Source organism: Martes martes, assembly GCF_963455335.1.
Source record: "Martes martes genome assembly, chromosome: 11".
NCBI lineage: Eukaryota > Metazoa > Chordata > Mammalia > Carnivora > Mustelidae > Martes > Martes martes.
In genome coordinates, this window is record NC_137899.1 from 89,718,579 (window position 1) to 89,738,372 (window position 19,794).

The window sequence follows — 19,794 nt, forward strand, 5'->3', positions numbered from 1 at the left end:
CCAGATAAAGATTCCACAAAAAATAAACTATAGGCCAATACCTCTAATGAACACAGATGCAAAAATCCTCAACAAAATACTAGCAAACTGAATCCAACAATAAATTAAAAACGTCATTTACTAGGATCAAGTAGGATTTATTCATGGGTTGCAAGGGTAATTCAGTATTTGCAAATCAATCAACGTGATACATCACATCAATAAGAGAAAGGATGAGAACCATATGATCATTTCAATGGATGCAGAAAAAGCATTTGACAAAGTACCGCATCCATTCATGACAAACAACCTTCCACAAAGTAGGTTTAGATATAACATAGCTCAACATAATGAAGATCATATATGAAAAACCCACAGCTAACATGATCCTTAATTGGGAAAATCAGAGCTTTCCCCTAAGATCAGGAACAAGACAAGAATGTCTACTCTCGACACTTTTATTCAACATAGTATTAGAAGTCCTTGCCATAGCAATCAGATAAGAAAAAGAAATAAAGGCATCCTAACTGGTAAGAAAGAAGTAAAACTCTCATTCTTTGCAGATTACATGATACTATGTATAGAAAACCCTAAAGACTACCATACCCTAAAGACTACCCATAAAGACCACCCATAAAGACTACCCGAAAGACTACCTAAAATTGCTAGAACTAACACACGAATTCAGTAAAGTTGCAGGATACAAAATCAGTCTACAGAAACCTGCTGCATTTCTACATACCAATAGTGAAGCAGCAACAGAAAGAGAAATTAAGAAAACAATTACATTTACAACTGCAATAAAAGCAGTAAGACACCTAGGAATAAACCTAATCGAAGAGGTGAAAGACCCATACTCTGAAAACTAGAGAACACTGATGAAAGAAACTTGAAGACAACACAAAGAAATAGACATTCCATGCTCATGGATTTGGAAAAACAATATAAATATTGTTAAAACATCTATACCACCCAAAGCAATCTATACATTCAATGCAATCCCTATCAAAATATTATGAACATTTTTCACAAAGCTAGAACAATCCTGAAATTTTTATGGAAACTCAGAAGACCCCAAATAGCCAAGACAATCCTGGGGGGTGGGGGGGAAGCTGGAGGCCTCACAATTCCAGACTTTAGGTTTTATTACAAAGCTGTAGTAATCAAAACAGTATGGTAGTGGCACAAAAAGAGACACATAGATCAATGGGACAGAATAGAAAACCCAGAAATAAACCCACAATTATATGATCAATTAATCTTTTTTTAAATTTAATTTCTTTTCAGTGTAACAGATTTCATTGTTTATGCACCACACCCAGTGCTCTATGCAATACTTGCCCTCCATAATACCCACCACCAGGCTCCCCCAACCACCCACCCGCCTCCCTTTCAAAACCATCAGATTGTTTTTCAGAGTTCATAGTCTCTCATGGTTCATCTCCCCCTCCAACTTCCCTCAACTCCCTTCTCCTCTCCATCTCCCCATGTCCTCCATGTTATTTGTTATGCTTCACAAATTAGTGAAACCATATAATTGGCTCTCTCTGCTTGACTTATTTCACTCAGCATAATCTCTTCCAGTCCCCTCCATGTTGATACAAAAGTTGGGTATTCATGCTTTCTGATGGAGGCATAATACTCTCTTGTATATATGGACCACATTTTCCTTATCCATTCGTCTGCTGAAGGGCATCTTGGCTCCTTCCACAGTTTGGCGACTGTGCCCTTTGATGCTATGAACATTGGGGTACAGATGGCCCTTCTTTTCACTCCATCTGTATCTTTGGGGTAAATACCCAGTAGTGCAATTGCAGGGTCATAGGGAAGCTCTATTTTTAATTTCTTAAGGAATCTCCACACTGCTCTCCAAAGTGGCTGCACCAACTTGCATTCCCACCAATAGTGTAAGAGGGTTCCCCTTTCTCCACATCCTCTCCAACACACGCTATTTCCTGTCTTGCTAATTTTGGACATTCTTGGTGGTTTTAATTTGAATCTCCCTGATGGCTAGTGAGGATGAACATTTTTTTCATGTGTCTGATAGCCATTTGTATGTCTTTATTGGAGAAGTGTCTGTTCATGTCTTCTGTCCATTTTTTGACATGATTATCTGTTTTGTGTGTGTTGAGTTTGAGAAGTTCTTTATAGATCCTGGATATCAGCCTTTTGTCTGTACTGTCATTTGCGAATATCTTCTCCCATTCCGTGGATTGCCTCTTTGTTTTGTTGACTGTTTCCTTTGCTGTGCAGAAGCTTTTGATCTTGATGAAGTCCCAAAAGTTCATTTTCACTTTTGTTTCCTTTGCCTTTGGAGACATACCTTGAAAGAAGTTGCTATGGCTGATATCGAAGAGGTTACTGCCTACGTTCTCCTCTATGATTCTGATGGATTCCTGTCTCACGTTGAGGTCTTTTATCCATTTCGAGTTTATCTTTGTGTACGGTGTAAGAGAATGGTCGAGCTTCATTCTTCTACATATAGCTGTCCAATTTTCCCACCACCATTTATTGAAGAGACCGTCTTTTCTCCACTGTATATTTTTTCCTGCTTTGTCAAAGACGATTTGACCATAGAGTTGAGGGTCCATATCTGGGCTCTCTACTCTGTTCCACTGGTCTACGTGTCTGTTTTTATGCCAGTACCATGCTGTCTTGGTGATCACAGCTTTGTAATAAAGCTTGAAATCAGGCAATGTGATGCCGCCAGTTTTGTTTTTCTTTTTCAACATTTCCTTAGCAATTCGGGGTCTCTTCTGATTCCATACAAATTTTAGGATTATTTGCTCCAGCTCTTTGAAAATTAATCTTTGACAAAGCAAGAAAGACACCCAACAGGAAAAAGACAGTCTCTTCAATAAATAGTGTTGGGAAAACTGGACAGCAACATGCGAAAGAATCAAACTAGACTTTTTTTTTTTTTTTTTTAGATTTTATTTATTTATTTGACAGAAAGAGACATAGCAAGAGAGGGAACACAAGCTGGGGGAGTGGGAGAGGGAGAAGCAGGCTTCCCGCCAAGCAGGGAGCCCAATGTGGGGCCTGATCCCAGGACCCTGGGATCATAACCTGAGCCAAAGGCAAACGCTTAAGGACTTGAGCCACCCAGGTGCCTCGATCACGTTCTTAAACCATGCACAAAAATTCAAAATGGATTAAGGACCTAATGTGACATATGAAACCATAAAAATCCTAAAAGAGCACAGACAGTAACTTCTCTGACACTGGCTATAGCAACTTTTTTTTAGACAGGTTCCCTGAGGTAAGGGAAACAAAAGCAAAAACAAACTAAGGGAACTATATCAAAATAAAAAGCTTCTGCACACAGAAGCAAACAATCAACAAAACTAAAAGGCAGCCTACAGAATGAGAAAAGATATCAGTAAATGACATACCTGATGAAGGGCTAGTACACCAATGCATAAAGAACTTAAAAAACTCAACACCCAAAAAACAAATAATTCAATTAAAAAATGGGCAGGACATGAACATTTTTCCAAGGAAGACATACAAATGGCCAAGAGACAATGAAAACATGCTCAACATCACTGATCATAGGGAAATGTGAATCAAAACTACATGCGACACCACCTCACACGTCAGGATGGGTAAAACCAACAACAAAAGAAACAACAGGTGTTGGCGATCATGTAGGGAAAAAGGAACCCTCTGGCACTGCTGAGGAACGCAAACTGGTGTAGCCACTGTGAAAAATAGTCTGGAGGCGCCTCAAAAAGTTAAAAATAGAATTACCCTATGATCCAGTAAGCACATTACTGGGGATTTACCCAAAGAATACAAAAACACTAATTCAAAGAGATACATGCACCCCGATGATTAAAGCAGCATTATTTGCAACAGCCAAGATATGGAAGCAGCCCAGGTGCCCACCGACTGATGAATGGATGAAGAAGCTGTGATGTGTGTATAGATACAGATATAGATACCAGGACATTATTCAGCCATAAAAATGAATGACATCCTGCCATTTGCAATGACATGGATGGAGCTAGAGAGTATAATGCTTAGTGAAGTAAGTCAGAGAAAGAAATACCATATGATTTCACTCATATGCGAAATTTAAGGAACAAAATAAATGAGCCAAGGAAAAAATAGAGAAAGAGACAAACCAAGAAACTGACTCTTCACTATAGAGAACAAACTGATGGTTACCAGAGGGGAGGTGGGTGGGAGATGGGGTAGGTGATAGGGATTAAGTAAGTGCCCTTGTCACGATAAGCACAGGAGGACATGTCGAAGTGCTGAATCACTATGTTGTACATGTAAAACTAGTATAACGCTTTATTTAACTAATTGGAAGTAAAATAAAAACTTGAAAAAAAAATCTAGATCAGGGCACCTGAGTGGCTCAGTCGTTAAGCTTCTGCCTTCAGTTCCGGTCATGATCTCAGGGCCTGGGATTGAAACCCTGCATAGCATCTGGCTCCTTTACTCAGTAGGGAATCTGCCTCTCCCTCTCCCTCTCCCTCTGCCTGCTGCTCCCCCTGCTTGTGCACTTTCTGTCAAATAAATAAAATCTTTAAAAATCTTTAAATAAACCTTTAATAAAAAAATAAAATCTTTAAATAAAATCTTTTAAAAAATAAAATAAAAATAAAATCTAGATCATCTCCAAAAAAGACAAAATACTAAAACATTAATTACTAAAACTAAGTTGATCAACTTTTGGCTTATTATAGAGCAACTAAAAGATATTTGGATATGTTAATATTCCATTGGCAAATTTAAAAAGGCATATGCTTTTAAAATGTTTGAAATGTATTCATAAAATTCAAATTCAAAAAAATGCTGGTAAAACCCACGGCTCACAATTGCTTACTTCTTCGTTTTCACTGGAAATTAAGGTTTCTCAGGGTTAAGAACTCTATGTAATTAAAACTACTAAAAATAATGACAACACCTATGTACGGCAGGAAAGTAGGATGTGTTTTCAGGAGAAAAAGGTGTGAGAAATGGAAATAATGTAGCCAGGGTCCGGGGCGCACGGACACCTGGCTCCGGGGTTCCCAAACAGACCAGGTTTGGCTACTGGTCACTCACAAAATTCAAAGGCAGAGACAGGAGTGGTGGTGAAACAAGGAATTTATTTCACCGAGGCCAACACCGGAAGACAGGGGATTAGCACCTGAGAGACTGTCTCCAAGGCGCCGAAAATACTTCCAGGATAACACGTAAGACATGCGGAGCAAAGGTGGGTGGATATGCACAGGTGAGCAGTGAAAGTCAAATTAACCGCTGTGTTGAAGTGAATCATGGGAGGGGGGAGCTCGCTGGCTCAGGGCCAACCCTGCTGCTTGAGGGGTTAGTTTTGGTTCCCCTCCTGGGATGCTTTGCCCACAGGGTCTTCAGTCTGAGCCAAGAGACAAGCTTGAAAAAAGCCAACTAGAAAGTCTGAGGTCAAAATAGATGCAGCCAAAATCCTCTTTCTTCTTTTTTTTTTTTTTTTAAATTTTATTTATTTATTTGACAGATACAGATCACAAGTAGGCAGAGAGGCAGGCAGAGAGAGAGGAAGGGAAGCAGGCTCCCTGCTGAGCAGAGAGCCCGATGTGGGGCTCGATCCCAGAACTCTGGAATCATGGCCCGAGTCGAGGGCAGAGGCTTTAACCCACTGAGCCACCCAGGCGCCCCCAAAATCCTCTTTCAATACATTTTTTGTGAAGGGGAGAAAAAGTAATTTTGTCCTAAAATGAGGCTGGTTGTTTAAAGGGAAAAAACAAAGGACAAAATTAGAATACAGGGGGAAAAAAGTTGTAGGAGGTTTGTGGAAAAATAATCTTCTCAACCAGGAACTTTCATGTGCGGTCAACCTAGTTAAGATTAAAACAAATTTGTTTTTAAAAAAGGGTTTTGGGACGCCTGGGTGGCTCAGTCGGTTAAGCCACTGTCTTCAGCTCAGGTCATGATCCCAGGGTCCTGGGATAGAGGCCCCCACTGGGCTCCTTGCTCAGCAGGGAGCCTGCTTCTCTCTCTGCCTCTGCCTGCCAGTGCAGGGGTATGTGCTCTCTCTCTCTCTCTGACAAATAAACAAACAAACAAGCAAATAAATAAATAAATCTATAAAAAAGGGTTTTAAAATCAAAAGCAACCTGGTGCAAAATTAGACTGTGGTTTTCCTCTCTGTTAAAAGGCCAAAGTTTTCTTGGGCTTTTGGTCATTTGGGTAAGACTAAAAATCTCTTCACCTTTTAAGTATTAGATTTTGTAGTAATCTGTGATCCTATTTAAAGTAGGCAAGGGCTTTAAAATCTTTTTTAAAAATATTTTTGACTGGGCCATCTGGGTGGCTCGGTAGGTTACATGGCTGCCTTAGGCTTAGGCCCTGCTAGGCGGGAGTCTGCTTCTCCGTTTCCCTCTACTCATGCTCTCTCTTGTGCACGCCCTCTCTAAAATAAATAGATAAAATCTTTAAAAATATGTTTGACTAACTTCCTAAAACCAAATTCTAAGTGGTGTCTTTTTTTTTCCCTAAGTGAAGTCTTTTTGACCTAAAATATTCCAAAGGACTTGGTAAATGAATTAGGCTTATTTGATATGTAAATTACATGGGAAGCACTGTCAAAAAAAGTAACACTAAGCCTTTATACTGTATTTGTAAGACTGTGGCTCATGTGGATAAAGTCCACTCTGCTTCTGCAAAAGCAGTCCCTCCCTGCCAGACTTGTGTCATCCTAATGTCCTTGTAACACGGCAACCTCTGAAATGTAGACAACGTTTTATTTCAGGATAGAAAAAAAAGCTAACTGCGCCCCTAACTTTTCACAGACAAAATAAGACATCTCATTGGTTGACTCCTCTATATTTACATTGTTGAGTTAAAAAGGGCCTAACGGGGCACTTGGGTGGCTCAGTCATTGACTCAACTTGAACTCCTGATTTGGGCTCAGGTCATGATCTCAGGATCTGAGATCGAGTCCCACGTGAGGCTCCATACTCAGTGGGGAATCTGCTTGAGATTCTATCCCTCTTCCTCTGCCCCCTACCCTAAAATAAATAAATAAATAAATAAATAAATAAATAAATAATTGTTTTTTTTTTTAAAGGGCCTACTGGAAGACATTCATGATTCAGAATTCACTCCTTTCCACATGTTCCTATTTCCCCAATTAGAGATAAATGTAAATGAGGCTAGGATCAAGAACTGCTTCTTGGGGCACCTGGGTGGCTCAGTTGGTTGGGCGGCTGCCTTTAGCTCAGGTCATGATCCTGGGGCCCTGGGATTGAGCCCCACATCGGGCTCCCTGCTCAGTGGGGAGCCTGCTTCTCCCTCTCCCTCTGCCTATTTGTGCTCTCTCTCTCTGTCAAAAAATAATAAAAATCTTTAAATAATAATAATAAAAAAGAACTGCTTCTTAATTCTTAAAATTACTGCAAAACCTGTTAAAGCAATAGCAGCCCAACGAATATCCTTAAAGTCTCTTGATAACGGAATAGCTCTTAACTCTCTATTAGCTGATGAAGGGGGTATCTGGGCTGCAGCCAACATCACCCCTGTGAACCCTGAACTCAGGTAAGGTCACAGAACAAGTTGCTTGGCTTAAGAAGGTGACTCCTTCTACAGGGTCTTTCTTTGGCTTATTTGATTTTGATTGGCTTGAATCTGGGGGACCATGGCTCTAAAGTACACTCCAAATATTGGGATTTATCCTACTTATGTAATGATAATAAACTTTTCGAAAGCTTGAGATACATGCAGCAATGCATCAAGCAAATGCTCTCCCTAAGACAGGAACATCTACGGAACAAAGAAAATAACCCACTTAAGAGAAGTGTAAATCTGAGGCTGTGACCTACGAATATCAGAGGTTAAGCAAAATGGTCATGATCTATGGATACCAGACAAAGGAACAACAAAAACTTCGAGAACGTCAGAGCAGTAACAGAGCGTGGTGCTAAGACCTAAAATGTTTATCACATCTCTCAGTTAAGCTGAGAGTCTGATCAAAAGGGGGTAACTGCTCAAAAGAAAACCACAGGCCCAAAATGGTGCCACTAAGGTTAAGGACCCAAATCAGTAAACCAAGACTTAATTCCTTACCCAAGTGCAATTTCAACCAATCCCCCCTCCCTGGAATGTCATCTTTATCCAGTCAACATAGAATTCCTTGGTCAATACTAGGGAATTTTCTGATAGCACCCCCTCCCCTCCCCGGCTTCTGCTCTCCTTTCAAGGCAACCCTGCCCAAACAATGCAAGTTTTGCTAATAAATTCCTTCCTGCTTTTTTTAATGCCCTCTGCCTTTGAAAGTCTTTCCCTTCTTTAGCTCAATAGAGCTCCCCTCTTCTTGCTAGATGGGATACTGATCCATGAGTCATTTAATAAAACCATTAGATCTTCAAATTTACTCAGCTGAATTTTTTTTAACACTGAAAACAGCTATTTCACAGATTCTAAAATATTACTGGTGACTTCACAAGGTTTCTTGCCAAATTTTCTTAGACTTCTCTTGAAACAATGCCATCTGGAGACAGAGTTCATCCAGGCCTTTTAGGATAATGAATTCCAACTATTCCACCTTGCTGTCTACACAGCATGGCCTAGAAATTGCTCCTGGGAAGGAATGACATCCCCTTGATGTCAAGATTTTGCCTGCAGCTTCACAGATAGAAAATAAAACAGCCAGCTCTACAGGACACACATGGAGGTATGATTGTTAGGGGAAGATCCCGGGGAGCCTCAAAGGGCAGGTTAGGGAGCTGGGTTTCCCTCAGAACCTACTAGTGACCCCTGAGTGCCTGTGAGGGGGGTGTCACAAGACAATAGTAGGAAGTTGAAATACAGGTACAGAGGGGTGGGAGGCAAGAGGCCAGCCAGCTAAGATACCATTATAAAAATTAATGGTGAGAATGAATGCATTCCTGAACTGTGCTAGTGGTAGCCTGAATGGAAAGAGACAATGGCGCGGGGTGGGGGCGGGGGAAGAGGGTCAGAGGAATAAAAAATGTGGGGGATCCTTGTCTCACCATACTGTTTTGATGACCACAGTTTCGTAATACAGCTTGAAATCTGGAATTGTGATGCCTCCAGTTTTGTTTCTCTTTTTCCAGATTGCTTGCTCTATTCAGGACACAAAGATCAATGGGACAGAATAGAGAACCCAGAAATGGACCCACAACTGTATGATCAACTAATATTCAACAAAGCAGGAAAAAATGTCCAATGGAAAAAAGACAGTCTCTTCAACAAATGGTGTTGGGGAAACTGGACAGCGACGTGCCGAAGAATGAACCTGGACCATTTCCTTCCACCATACAGAAAAATAAATTCAAAGTGGATGAAAGACCTAAATGTGAGACAGGAAGCCATCAAAATCTAGAGGAGAACATAGGCAGTAAACCTCTCTGACCTTGGCCACAGCAACTTCTTACTAGACATGTCACCAAAGGCAAGGGAAACAAAAGCAAAAATGAACTATTGGGACTTCATCAGGATAAAAAGCTTCTGCACAAGGAGTGCCTGGGTGGCTCAATCATTAAGTGTCTGCCTTCAGCTCAGGTCATGATCCCAGGGTCCTGGGATCAAGCCCCACATCCGGCTCCCTGCTCAGTGGAGAGTCTGCTTCTTCCTCTCCTATCTTCCTGCTTCTGTTCTTTCTCTCGCTATGTCTCTGTCAAATAAATAAAATCTTAAAAAAAAAAAAAGCTTCCGCACAGCAAAGGAAACATTCAACAAAAGGCAGCCTACAGAATGGGAGAAGATATTTCCAAGTGACATATCTGATAAAGGCTTAGTATCCCAAATCTATAAAGAACTTATCAAACTCAATGTACAAAAAAAACCCAAATAATCCAGTTAAGAAATGGGCGGAAGAATAGACATTTTTCTTAAGAAGACATCCAGATGCCAACAGACACATAAAGAGATGCTCAACATCATTATCAGGGAAATACCAATCAAAACTACGATGAGATACCACCTCACACCTCAGAATGGCTAAAATTAACAATGCAAGAAAGAACAGGTGTTGGGTATGGAGAAGGGGAAGCCTCTTACACTGTTGCTGGAACAGCAAACTGTGTTACTCTGGAGAACAATACTGAGGTTCCTCAAAAACTTAAAAATAGAAACTACCCTACTATCCAGCAATTGCACTAAAGGTATTTACCCAAAGGATAAAAAAATACAGACTTGAGGGGGTAAATGCACCCTGATGTTTAGAGTAGCATTATCAACAATAGCCAAACTATGGAGAGAGCCCAAGTGTCCATCAACTTATGAATGAATAAAGAAGATGTGGCGTATATATATGTACAAGGGACTCGGCCATTAGAAAGAATGAAATCTTACCATGTGCAACCATGTGGACAGAGCTAGTGTATTATACTAAGTGAAATAAGTCAGTTAAAGAAATATAAATACCATTCGACCTCACTCATATATGGAATTTTAGAAACAAAACAGAGGAACATATGGGAAGGGGGAAAAAGAGAGAGGGAAACAAACCATAGGAGACTCTTAACAACAGAGAGCAAACTGAGGGGTGATGGAGGGAGGTGGGTAGGGGATGGACAGATGGGTCATGGGCATTAAGGAGGGCACTTGTGATGAGTACTGGGTGTTTCATATAAGTGATGAATCACTGAATTACTCCTGAAACCGATATTGCACCGTATGTTAACTAACTTTCAATAAAAATGTTAACTAACTTTCAATAAAAATTTGAAAATAGGATAAAATAAAACAATAGAGAGATTTAAAAAACAAAAAAATTGTGGGGGCGCCTACCATGATGTAAATGCTGGTCTAGGGAATGAAGGTTTTTTTTTTTTTTTTTTTAAGATTATTTATTTATTTGACAGACAGAGATCACAAGTAGGCAGAGAGGCAGGCAGAGAGAGAGGAGGAAGCAGGCTCCCTGCCGAGCAGAGAGCCCCACGCGGGGCTCGATCCCAGGACGCCGGGATCACGACCCGAGCCGAAGGCAGAGGCTCCAACCCACTGAGCCACCCAGGCGCCCCGGGAATGAAGGTTTTATGTAGATACTAAAGCCAATGAAAAAAACCACCTACTCAAAATACTTAGCATCACGTTGGGATATTTAAAAGCGCAATATTAATAACAAAATTCAACCACATTTTCTATAGCAGGCTATTTGGGAATGTTGCAAAAGAAAACCTTGGATACATTCACACCAGAAAATCCCTATCAACAGGATTACGTGACCTGATCTTACTACACACTCGCAACTGGATGCATTACACTTTTATTTCTAGTCCGTCTCGGCAAGAATGCTGAATTTTCAATGCACTGTTTATTAGAAGAACTGTCTTGTTTTCTCTTTGGCCCCCTGAGTACACTTATGCAAATCTGGACTAACGGGTGGAGGTCTGGAATCAACAATTTTGCCTTAGCTTGCCACTTACTTCCTTTTAATTGAGAAGAAAAGCCTGCAACGTAAAATCAACCATTTGAAAGTGAACAGTTAGGTGGCACTTAGTGTACGAGGCTGCACAAGCACCACTTCTGGTTATTTCCCACACCCATTCATTTTTAAAAAGGACCAATAATACCACTCTTAATGTATCAGATAACTTTACCAGCATGAGGCTAGCATACATAACTATTAAAAAACATTGTGGGGACGCCTGGGTGGCTCAGTTGGTTAAGCGGCTGCCTTCGGCTCAGGTCATGACCCCAGCGTCCTGGGATCGAGTCCCACATCGGGCTCCTTGCTCGGTGGGGAGCCTGCTTCTCCCTCTGCCTCTGCCTACCACTCTGTCTGCCTGTGCTCACTCGCTCTCTCTCTGACAAATAAATAAATTTAAAACAAACAAACAAACAAACAAAAAACAACACTGTGGTCACACTAAACCTTTAACCAACCATATATTAGACGCATACACACATGGTTGTTTCCATCATAATTATTTGGTGTTGTGGTGGGCATTTTATTCGAAAAATGGGGTCCCTAGAACGTCACAACATTTTAAATTCAGAAAATGAATTATCATTATTATTCTCCCAATATCTTTGACACGGATCTTATAATAGGATACCTCATACTCCTCCTTCTACCTAGTTACCAGAAAAGTCCTGAACTTCTGAAAAACAAAACAAAACAAAAATAACAAAGGCTAAAAGAGACTTCAATGTGCCATACCTTATTGGGATAGCCGGCCGCTTCCTTCCCAAATCAGCTTCAAAGAGAAAGCCTTCCACAGCAATAAATAAAAATTGTGCAAATGTCACAATGTTCCCGCATCCCGGATGCTTCCTGTGTAGTAAAACAAAAAAGCTGAGATAAAGGGCACCAAGACTTGTTAAAATGATAGTTCGAAATAACAGGGAGGACCGATTTCTCTTACCCACTGTCCTTTACCTCGGATTTCACATCCCATGGATCACACACGTCTATCAACAGAGCTCACAGAGAAGAAATGTCAAGCTTATTTTACTCTTCCCTCGCTGTAGCAGGCCATGAGGAAGAATTCTGGTAACTCTCATTCTCAGAACTACAATACAACTTTCCTAGTAAGCGGCGGGAGGTTGGTCGTATGTCCTTGGGATACTCACACTTCACCAAAAGTGAATCCTGGTCACTTCAGCAGCAAAAGCCCCAGCGCAGAAATGTGCTCGGGTCTCCTGGGATGTTTACGCAGCCTCCTGACCAGGAACCGCCAAGACTACTGGCAGTAGAAGACATGCACCCATTGTTGGTGACTGGGACTTCGTCTCAGAGAAGGTCACCCTGGGGGCAACGACTGGTTCTTGGGCTGGGGAGGTTCATTCTCTTTTTTGAAGTATCAAGCACGGGTATACAGACGGCACATGAACCAGGACAGAATGTATCTGTGGAGGGGTGGTGAGGAAAAAAGTGTCTACAGACAAAGGGTCTTCGGCAGGGGTAAGGAGAGATAAGAAGCAAGAACAAGGAGAAAAGGCTGAAGAATGCTGCGATCATCGACTGATCCCAGCCCTGAACACTGGTATACTAGGTACTCCACAAACAGTGGAGTTCAATCGAACCTCTACAGTGATCCACGGAAGGGTTGAGGAATCTTCCACAGTGACTGTTAGGCACACATTTAAGAGGCAGAAAGAGTCCTTCTAACCTCCCTCTTGAAACACTGGGAAAACTGGTTACTCAAAATGTTCGTGGTTTGGAGTTTGCCCCTATCGGGTTCTGCTCAGTCACTGGAAGAAGTACAAAGTGGCCATTTGTCTTTGTTTCCCTGAAGCTTCCAGACTTCTCAGCCTTTATATTGTTTTCTCATCTTGATCAAGGACATTTATTAACCAGAGGCTAGTGATTAGAGGGATGATTATTGTATTAATTTAATATACTGCTATTTATTAAAAACAACCCCGTTCTCTACTGGTGGTATTATTAGTAAATAGCAATGTCAAGTACACAAGTTCTAAAATACACCCATTGGGCATAAAGTAGATTAACTCTAAACATAAGCCACTCTTGTGCAGAGCTAGGCTTACCACGTGCAACACAACTGTTGCTGCTCCTTAGGCTCTACTGGCTACGAAGGTGTTCTTGAAAACGACCGCTTGACAATTTCTTTTAGTATTTATGTTCAAGGGATAAACACTGCAAGAAGCCATAAACAATCACATAAGACACTGACCTCATTCGAAGAGCTAATCAAAACCATTAGCCTAATGATGAGTGACAGGAGAAGGTATGTCAGCTCAAGCTAGCTCCTGGGACGGTGCTTTTCAACTCTGGCCAAGCCGCTCTTTAGAAACCCACGAGTCCCAGGAGCCCTCCCAGCCCCCGATCGGCTCAGACTGCTGTGGGGATAAGGCCCTAGAACCTGTACTTTTCAAAGCTCTCTGCTTGCTTCTAAGATGCAGCCAGACCTGAGAACCACTGGTGTAGATCTGGGGAAAGTGCCAGAAGATGTGTGTGGGAGTGTGTGTACAGACCTACGTAAGATGTGCGGGTGATTCCCATATGCTGTCGCAGGGCTGAGAACCACACAAGATGCTTAAAATTACACAATGACAGGCAGGATCCAATTTCTAGAGTGAAAGTTAATTACCCTATCTACGTCTTGTTGTCTTATCTTTAAAATGCAGAACAGTATTAGTGCCTATCTCACTGGTTTATGATAGAATAAATAAGCCAGTCCCTGAAAAGCACTTCAAGGGTGGCACAGAGGCAGAAAAGGCAAAGACTAGAACATTAGGACCTTGTATACTGGAAGGTCTTCGATCAAAGCATAGTAACCCTTTTAAAGACATTTGTCTTGACAAATTTTTCTCAGCTATAAAAGTGCAAGTGATAAATTTTTAATTCTATAGCGATGATCCCAGGAGAAAATGTAAAGTGCCAACACAAGACTTAGCCCGAATGGGGTTCATCAAGCTTCCTGCTTCCCACCCATTTTTTCTTTACCAAAGGATTAGGCCAATTCAATGAAAGAACCTATCACTGGTAAAGTTAGGTGCTGGCGAGCTCCCAGTGTGAAGGAGACCTGAACCCTTAAGGAGGTGACAATGTAATGAGTGAGGCAGACATGGGAGTATGAAACAGTAAGAATCCAGTGCCACACGGGGAAGCTAAGAGGACCAGTGGTGTCCAATTCATCTTAATGCCTCGCTCTCTGAGCTTTCACTCAAGTGGTTGAACCAATGTGAGGGTGCCTCACTGTAAGTAAACATGACCTAAAGTATTGTATGAAAGATAAAAAGAAGTCATTTATTTCTAAAAATGATTCACTTTACAAGTGTATTCCTCACAGGATTTTTAAAAAAGCATAATAATTTTTAATGTTATCTTTATTTTACAGAGGTTATTTTTACACCCATTTCATTGCTAAAGACACTGAGGGCCACATGGTACTGACTCAGGGAAGTCTCCCAGAGCACAGGGCAAGTAAGTGAGCTTGGCGACTCCCTTGTATTATTGTTTACAGTTCAGTGGTTTTTACCATAGTTAGAGTTCTGCAGCTATTACCATTTTAGGGTACTTCCCAATGACATCTCATACATGTTAGGGTCCCTCTCCATTGCCCCCTCCCCCATCCCTTGACAACCCTATCCTACTTTGTCTCTATTTCCATAGGATTTTAAAATATCCCTAATGTACTCGCATAATTAAATTTTTTACAAAATCAACTTAGCTTTCAAGGGAACACACTGTTGTATGGCTACAACTATTTGTTTTAACTTGAACAACTGATTTTAAATCTTCAGTGTAAAAACTTGGGTCCTTTTCCCTAAATCACTTGTTTCTTGAACTTTACTTCTTACAAATTATAATCACCAACTGCAGTTTCTCTTACTTGGAATTCTCTTTAGCAAGCATTCAAATTTTTACTTCAAAATTGAAGTAACTTTGAATTTTTGAATTTCTTCTTCCAGATTTAGGAAACTTCCTTACTTGAGTCAACATGATGCACTTAATTGTAAAGTAAAATAGGAAAATAAAAATTGTTTCAGATTGTTTTCCTGAGGTAGGACACTCACCACCTTGGCAAGTGAGTTAGCCGATGTGTGCGCAACCTATTTCCAAGCTCTTTCGGGAGGGAAGTCAAGGCATCCATTCATGACTTCACGTCTGTTCTGTACAGTACATGGTGCTTTTTATTTTATTACAGGTCCCAATTATAGATATAAAAATCAAAAAGAAGAAACCTAGGTTTGTTTTCCAATTTGGGGAAAATGGAGAAAAATGTTTCCTTCTCCCTACAAGTCACTCCAGCATTTCCATTTCTACTTAGTGTTCTGCTTGGCACGGTATTAGGGCACATGACGGTCCCAAGGAAGCCATATAAGAGCAAGTTCCTGCTCTATAAAAATTTATGAGCTTTCCACTGTGATGTCCCAAGATAAAGTCAAAAGTTATGAGGAGGCCAAATCTACAAAGGACCTTAAAGACCATCTGGTCCAACCTGCTCTTATTTTATTGGTCTTTAACAGAGTAAGTTGCGAGCTGCCCCAGCAAACCAGGAAAAGGCTGCTATTCGGTCTGGTGTACACCACTCACTAAGTTAATAACCGTGCCCCTCACTGCTTTATGAAAACCTACTGCTGTATGCAAAAAGTCAGATTTACAACAAAGATAAACGAGGAGGATTTATGTATAAATTTTCAAAGCGTTCTATATAGAAGCTCCTCTAATTCACAAAAACGTTCCGTAAAGTTAGATTTATCCACAACTTTTCAGGAGTAGCTTATAATACAAGGTTTACCCGCACCGAAACCGAAGTTGTTAGAGACAAGAGGAAGTCAGTGTGGGGCGCCTGGGTCCTGGGATCAAGCACTGTGTCCGGCTCCCTGCTCAGCGTCACCCGCTTCTCCCTCTCTCACTCCCCCTCCCTCGCTCTCGCTGTCTCTATCAAATAAATAAATAAATACTCTTTTAAAAAAAAAAAAGAGGAAGTCAGTGTGCTTCAGGCGCTTTGCATGTGCATTTCATTGAACTCTTCAAAACCCTGTGAAGCTGGTAGAGCCTTTCCCAGTTCAAAGAACAAACTCAGGAGTCACACTTAGTAATGAGGGCCCTCAGGTGCTCGCATATCATGATGTCATATAGCCTTCGGCAGGATTTAATTTAATGGCACATTCAACACAAGTCTTTATTATATTTATATAGATTTATAATACAGTATATTATTCTCTCATTATCCATGGCTAGCCTGATTTTTTCACTTTTTTAGTATTTTTAAATCAATTTCCCAAATGACCTCCCTTGGAAGTACACCAGACTGACAAGTGGGTACATCTTTTCTCTTTTTTATTTTTAAACCTCTCTCCAACTACGCCCAAAATAAGTGACAGATCTTTATCAACACTTTCTGCATAAGATTTCAAGCTCTGCAATAGCAAAAATTAACCCAGACCTTAAATAAATTGATTGCTTTAGAATGACTAATCAATGGTATCATGGAAACAGAATAAATACATTTCTAGCTCACCTCCAGGTGAGGCACTGACCAAAATTCCGTGGGCTGCTTAAGTTCAAAAAGAACAGGAAGGTTGCAAAAGGTACTAGAGTACAGGTATCTTGGATTCTCGTTTGGACTCTGCTACCTACAAGTAGTAGAAGACCGTCTAACTTCTTGAGCCCTGTTTCATTTCCAGTAAAAGAGATTTTAACTCCTGACCTGTTTGATTCACAAGATTATTCTGATGGTCAGTGGAGATGTGTAGACTCAGCTATATGGCCCTAGAGGACACCACACATCGTTTATTCCTCAGCCAGAAAAGGGAGGCCCAGCGCGGCTAAAGGAAAAGGAGGAACGAACCAAGACTTGAGATTTTTGGTCCTGAACCTTTTCTAGTCCATCTGTCGTCTCTTCTGTAACAAGAGCTCCTATCCACTGAACTTTGCACGTTGCTCAACGTTGAGAACCTCAATAAAGCTAACCTAGTTTCCCTTTGGGAAAAAGTGTCATAATCATTCTTAACTTACAAAGTTACGCCTCCAAATGCATGCTTCTCGATCTAAAGACTGTGATATCTTAAAAGCTGGAATTCCTCCCTCTGGTCAAGGGGACCGGCCATCACCGGGAGGTCTGTTTGGGTCAAGCACTCACAACCATCTCGAAGGCCGAGAAAACAAATGCTTTGGAGGGGCCCCGTAATGAAACTTTCTTGGCTGCAAGTGCAAAATCAGACTGCGTTAGAAGCCGAAGGGCTTTGCCCCAGTCAGACGTGTGGCATTAACAGGATCGCGAAAAGAGCTGGAGGAGCCCTGGGTTCTGCCACGAGCTCCCCGCCGACCTTGGACCGGTCACGAGAGAAAAACTCTGCAGGATGCAATCTCGCCGTGTGGGGAAAGCGGGTGAGGACGGCAGGACCCCCGGGGCTCCCCTTCGAGGGATGCAACCTGGAGGGCGGGAGAGCGGGCAGCTCGCGGGACCACGGAGCAACCGTCTCCGCCGGATCCCAGGCCGTCCCGCCCCGGCCCCGCGCGCGGCGAGCAGGGGTGCGGCCCGCAGAGGTCACTCACCGGGCCAGGAGCTCTAGGAAGATCACATTACTGCAGCAGCCTGCGAACACCAGGCCCACCGCGAAGGCCGGGCGCATGGCCGGAACGGGGAACGGAGGGCGAGCGCGGAGGCGCGGCGCCCGCTTATACCGCCACCCCAGGAAGCCGGGCCGCTGCGTCCGCCGCGGCACAGAACATCCCCAGAGTGCCGCAGCACTGTTCTCCGTCGGCGGCGGCGCCGCCGCCGGCTCCCCTTCCCCCGCGGCCTCCACCAACGCAGCGGGCCGAGGATCTGTAGTTCGCAGTCAGCCTGGGCCCCATTCATCCGAGGGGGCGTCCCGGACCGAGCCAGACTACACATCCCAGGATGCTGCGCGCCGCACGTCAGGCTATGTGGCTTCCCTCCTCGTGGTTCTTCCGCCAGAGAAGACAGCGGGCCGAGGTGCCCGTCATGCCTCGCGCCGAAAGAGGCCGCTGGGCTTGCTGGGAAGTGAAGTTCCGATGCTGTCAATGTGGTTTCCTGGGAGGCCGCCGAGGGCTCAGAAAGGAACTCGTCCACCGCGGTAACAACAAACTCACAGCTGATGGCACTAGAACTACAGACCTGTGATGGATTGTCGGCGGTGTTAGCATCTGAAACAACTGCCCTGAATTGAGTGAAAGTAGAAATCCCTGTGAACTCGCCTGTCCACCTCTTGAAAAGATCGTTAGACTCTGGGATAGAATCTTGGCTCAGTCCCTAATCAGCTCCGCTGTGTCAGTCAACTTCTTTGAGCCTGAGTCTCATCCTAGGTAGAGATGGAAACAGTAATGCCTATCTTACCAGGTTCTGTGGATCTTGTTTAAATGCAAGTTATGGGGTGCCTGGATGGGCTCAGTTGGTTAAGCAATTGCCTTCGGCTAAGGTCATGATCCTGGAGTCCCCGGGTTGAGTCTCCCATCAGGCTCCCTGCTTAGCAGGGAGTCGGCTTCTCCCACTGACCTCTCTCTCTCATTCTCTCTCTCAAATAAATAAATAATAATAATAAAATAAATGCAAGTTATGATTCACTAGAACTGTGCTGTGTCCTGAGATTAGGCATTTCTGGCATGTTCTCAGGAGTCTCTGATCCTACTGGCCCGTGGACCACACTTTGAAGAGCGGATGCCTGTAAAACAGATGACTCTAGAGACCTCTCTATCCCACCTCTCCTATTGGTTCAGGAACTTTGTGTCAGCTAACCTGTCCTTAGTCTCTTCCTTCCTCATAGCCTACGATCCTGCTCAAACTTACCTTAGTTTTTCATCTGGCCACCAAGTATCTTGAAAGAGCAATCTAAATTCATAGTCTTTGCTTTTTACTCTGATCAAGCCAGATTCTGGAAAGTAGTCTCATTCAGATTCCTAACGACCTCTTTTTTTTTTTTAATTTATTTATTTGACAGAGATCACAAGTAGGCGGAGAGGCAGGCAGAGAGAGAGAGAGGGGGAAGCAGGCTCCCTGCTGAGCAGAGAGTCTGATGTGGGGCTCGATCCCAGGTCCCTGGGATCATGACCCGAGCCGAAGGCAGAGGCCTTAACCCACTGAGCCACCCAGGCGCCCCCCTAACGACCTCTTAATTGTCAAAACCATATACCACATTCTCACCTTACTTGATCTTGCGGTGCCTTTTGACAATGAAAGCTCCATACTCTTGACATTCTCTTCTCTATCTGCTTATGAGACACAAGTCTCCAGTTTCTCTCTCTACTTCTCTTATTTTTTTCAGTTTTGTTTGTGGGCTTTTCTGCCTCTGCCCAAAGTCTACCAAAGTTCCATTATTTTTCCCTCTTCTTGCTGCCCTAAACCCTTTCTATAGGTGATCTCATCTCTGTAACTTCAACCATCATAATATATAACTGTGAGCCTATGTGTGTATAAATGT

The 19,794-nt window shown here is 42.5% G+C and overlaps 1 protein-coding gene across 1 annotated transcript in view; it reads right to left on the reverse strand.

The window, feature by feature from the left end:
* The window catches only part of SLC35B4 (solute carrier family 35 member B4), a 43,708-nt gene extending 25,479 nt beyond the window's left edge, over positions 1-18,229 (reverse strand). Inside the window, exons 1-2 of the mRNA XM_080818335.1 lie at positions 17,912-18,229; positions 12,101-12,214 (exon numbers count right to left, since the gene is read on the reverse strand). Coding sequence (XP_080674461.1) covers positions 12,101-12,214; positions 17,912-17,988 — 191 coding nt within the window. The 5' untranslated portion in view covers positions 17,989-18,229. The remainder of the gene's footprint in view (positions 1-12,100; positions 12,215-17,911) is intronic.
* Between the last annotated feature and the right edge of the window lie 1,565 nt (positions 18,230-19,794).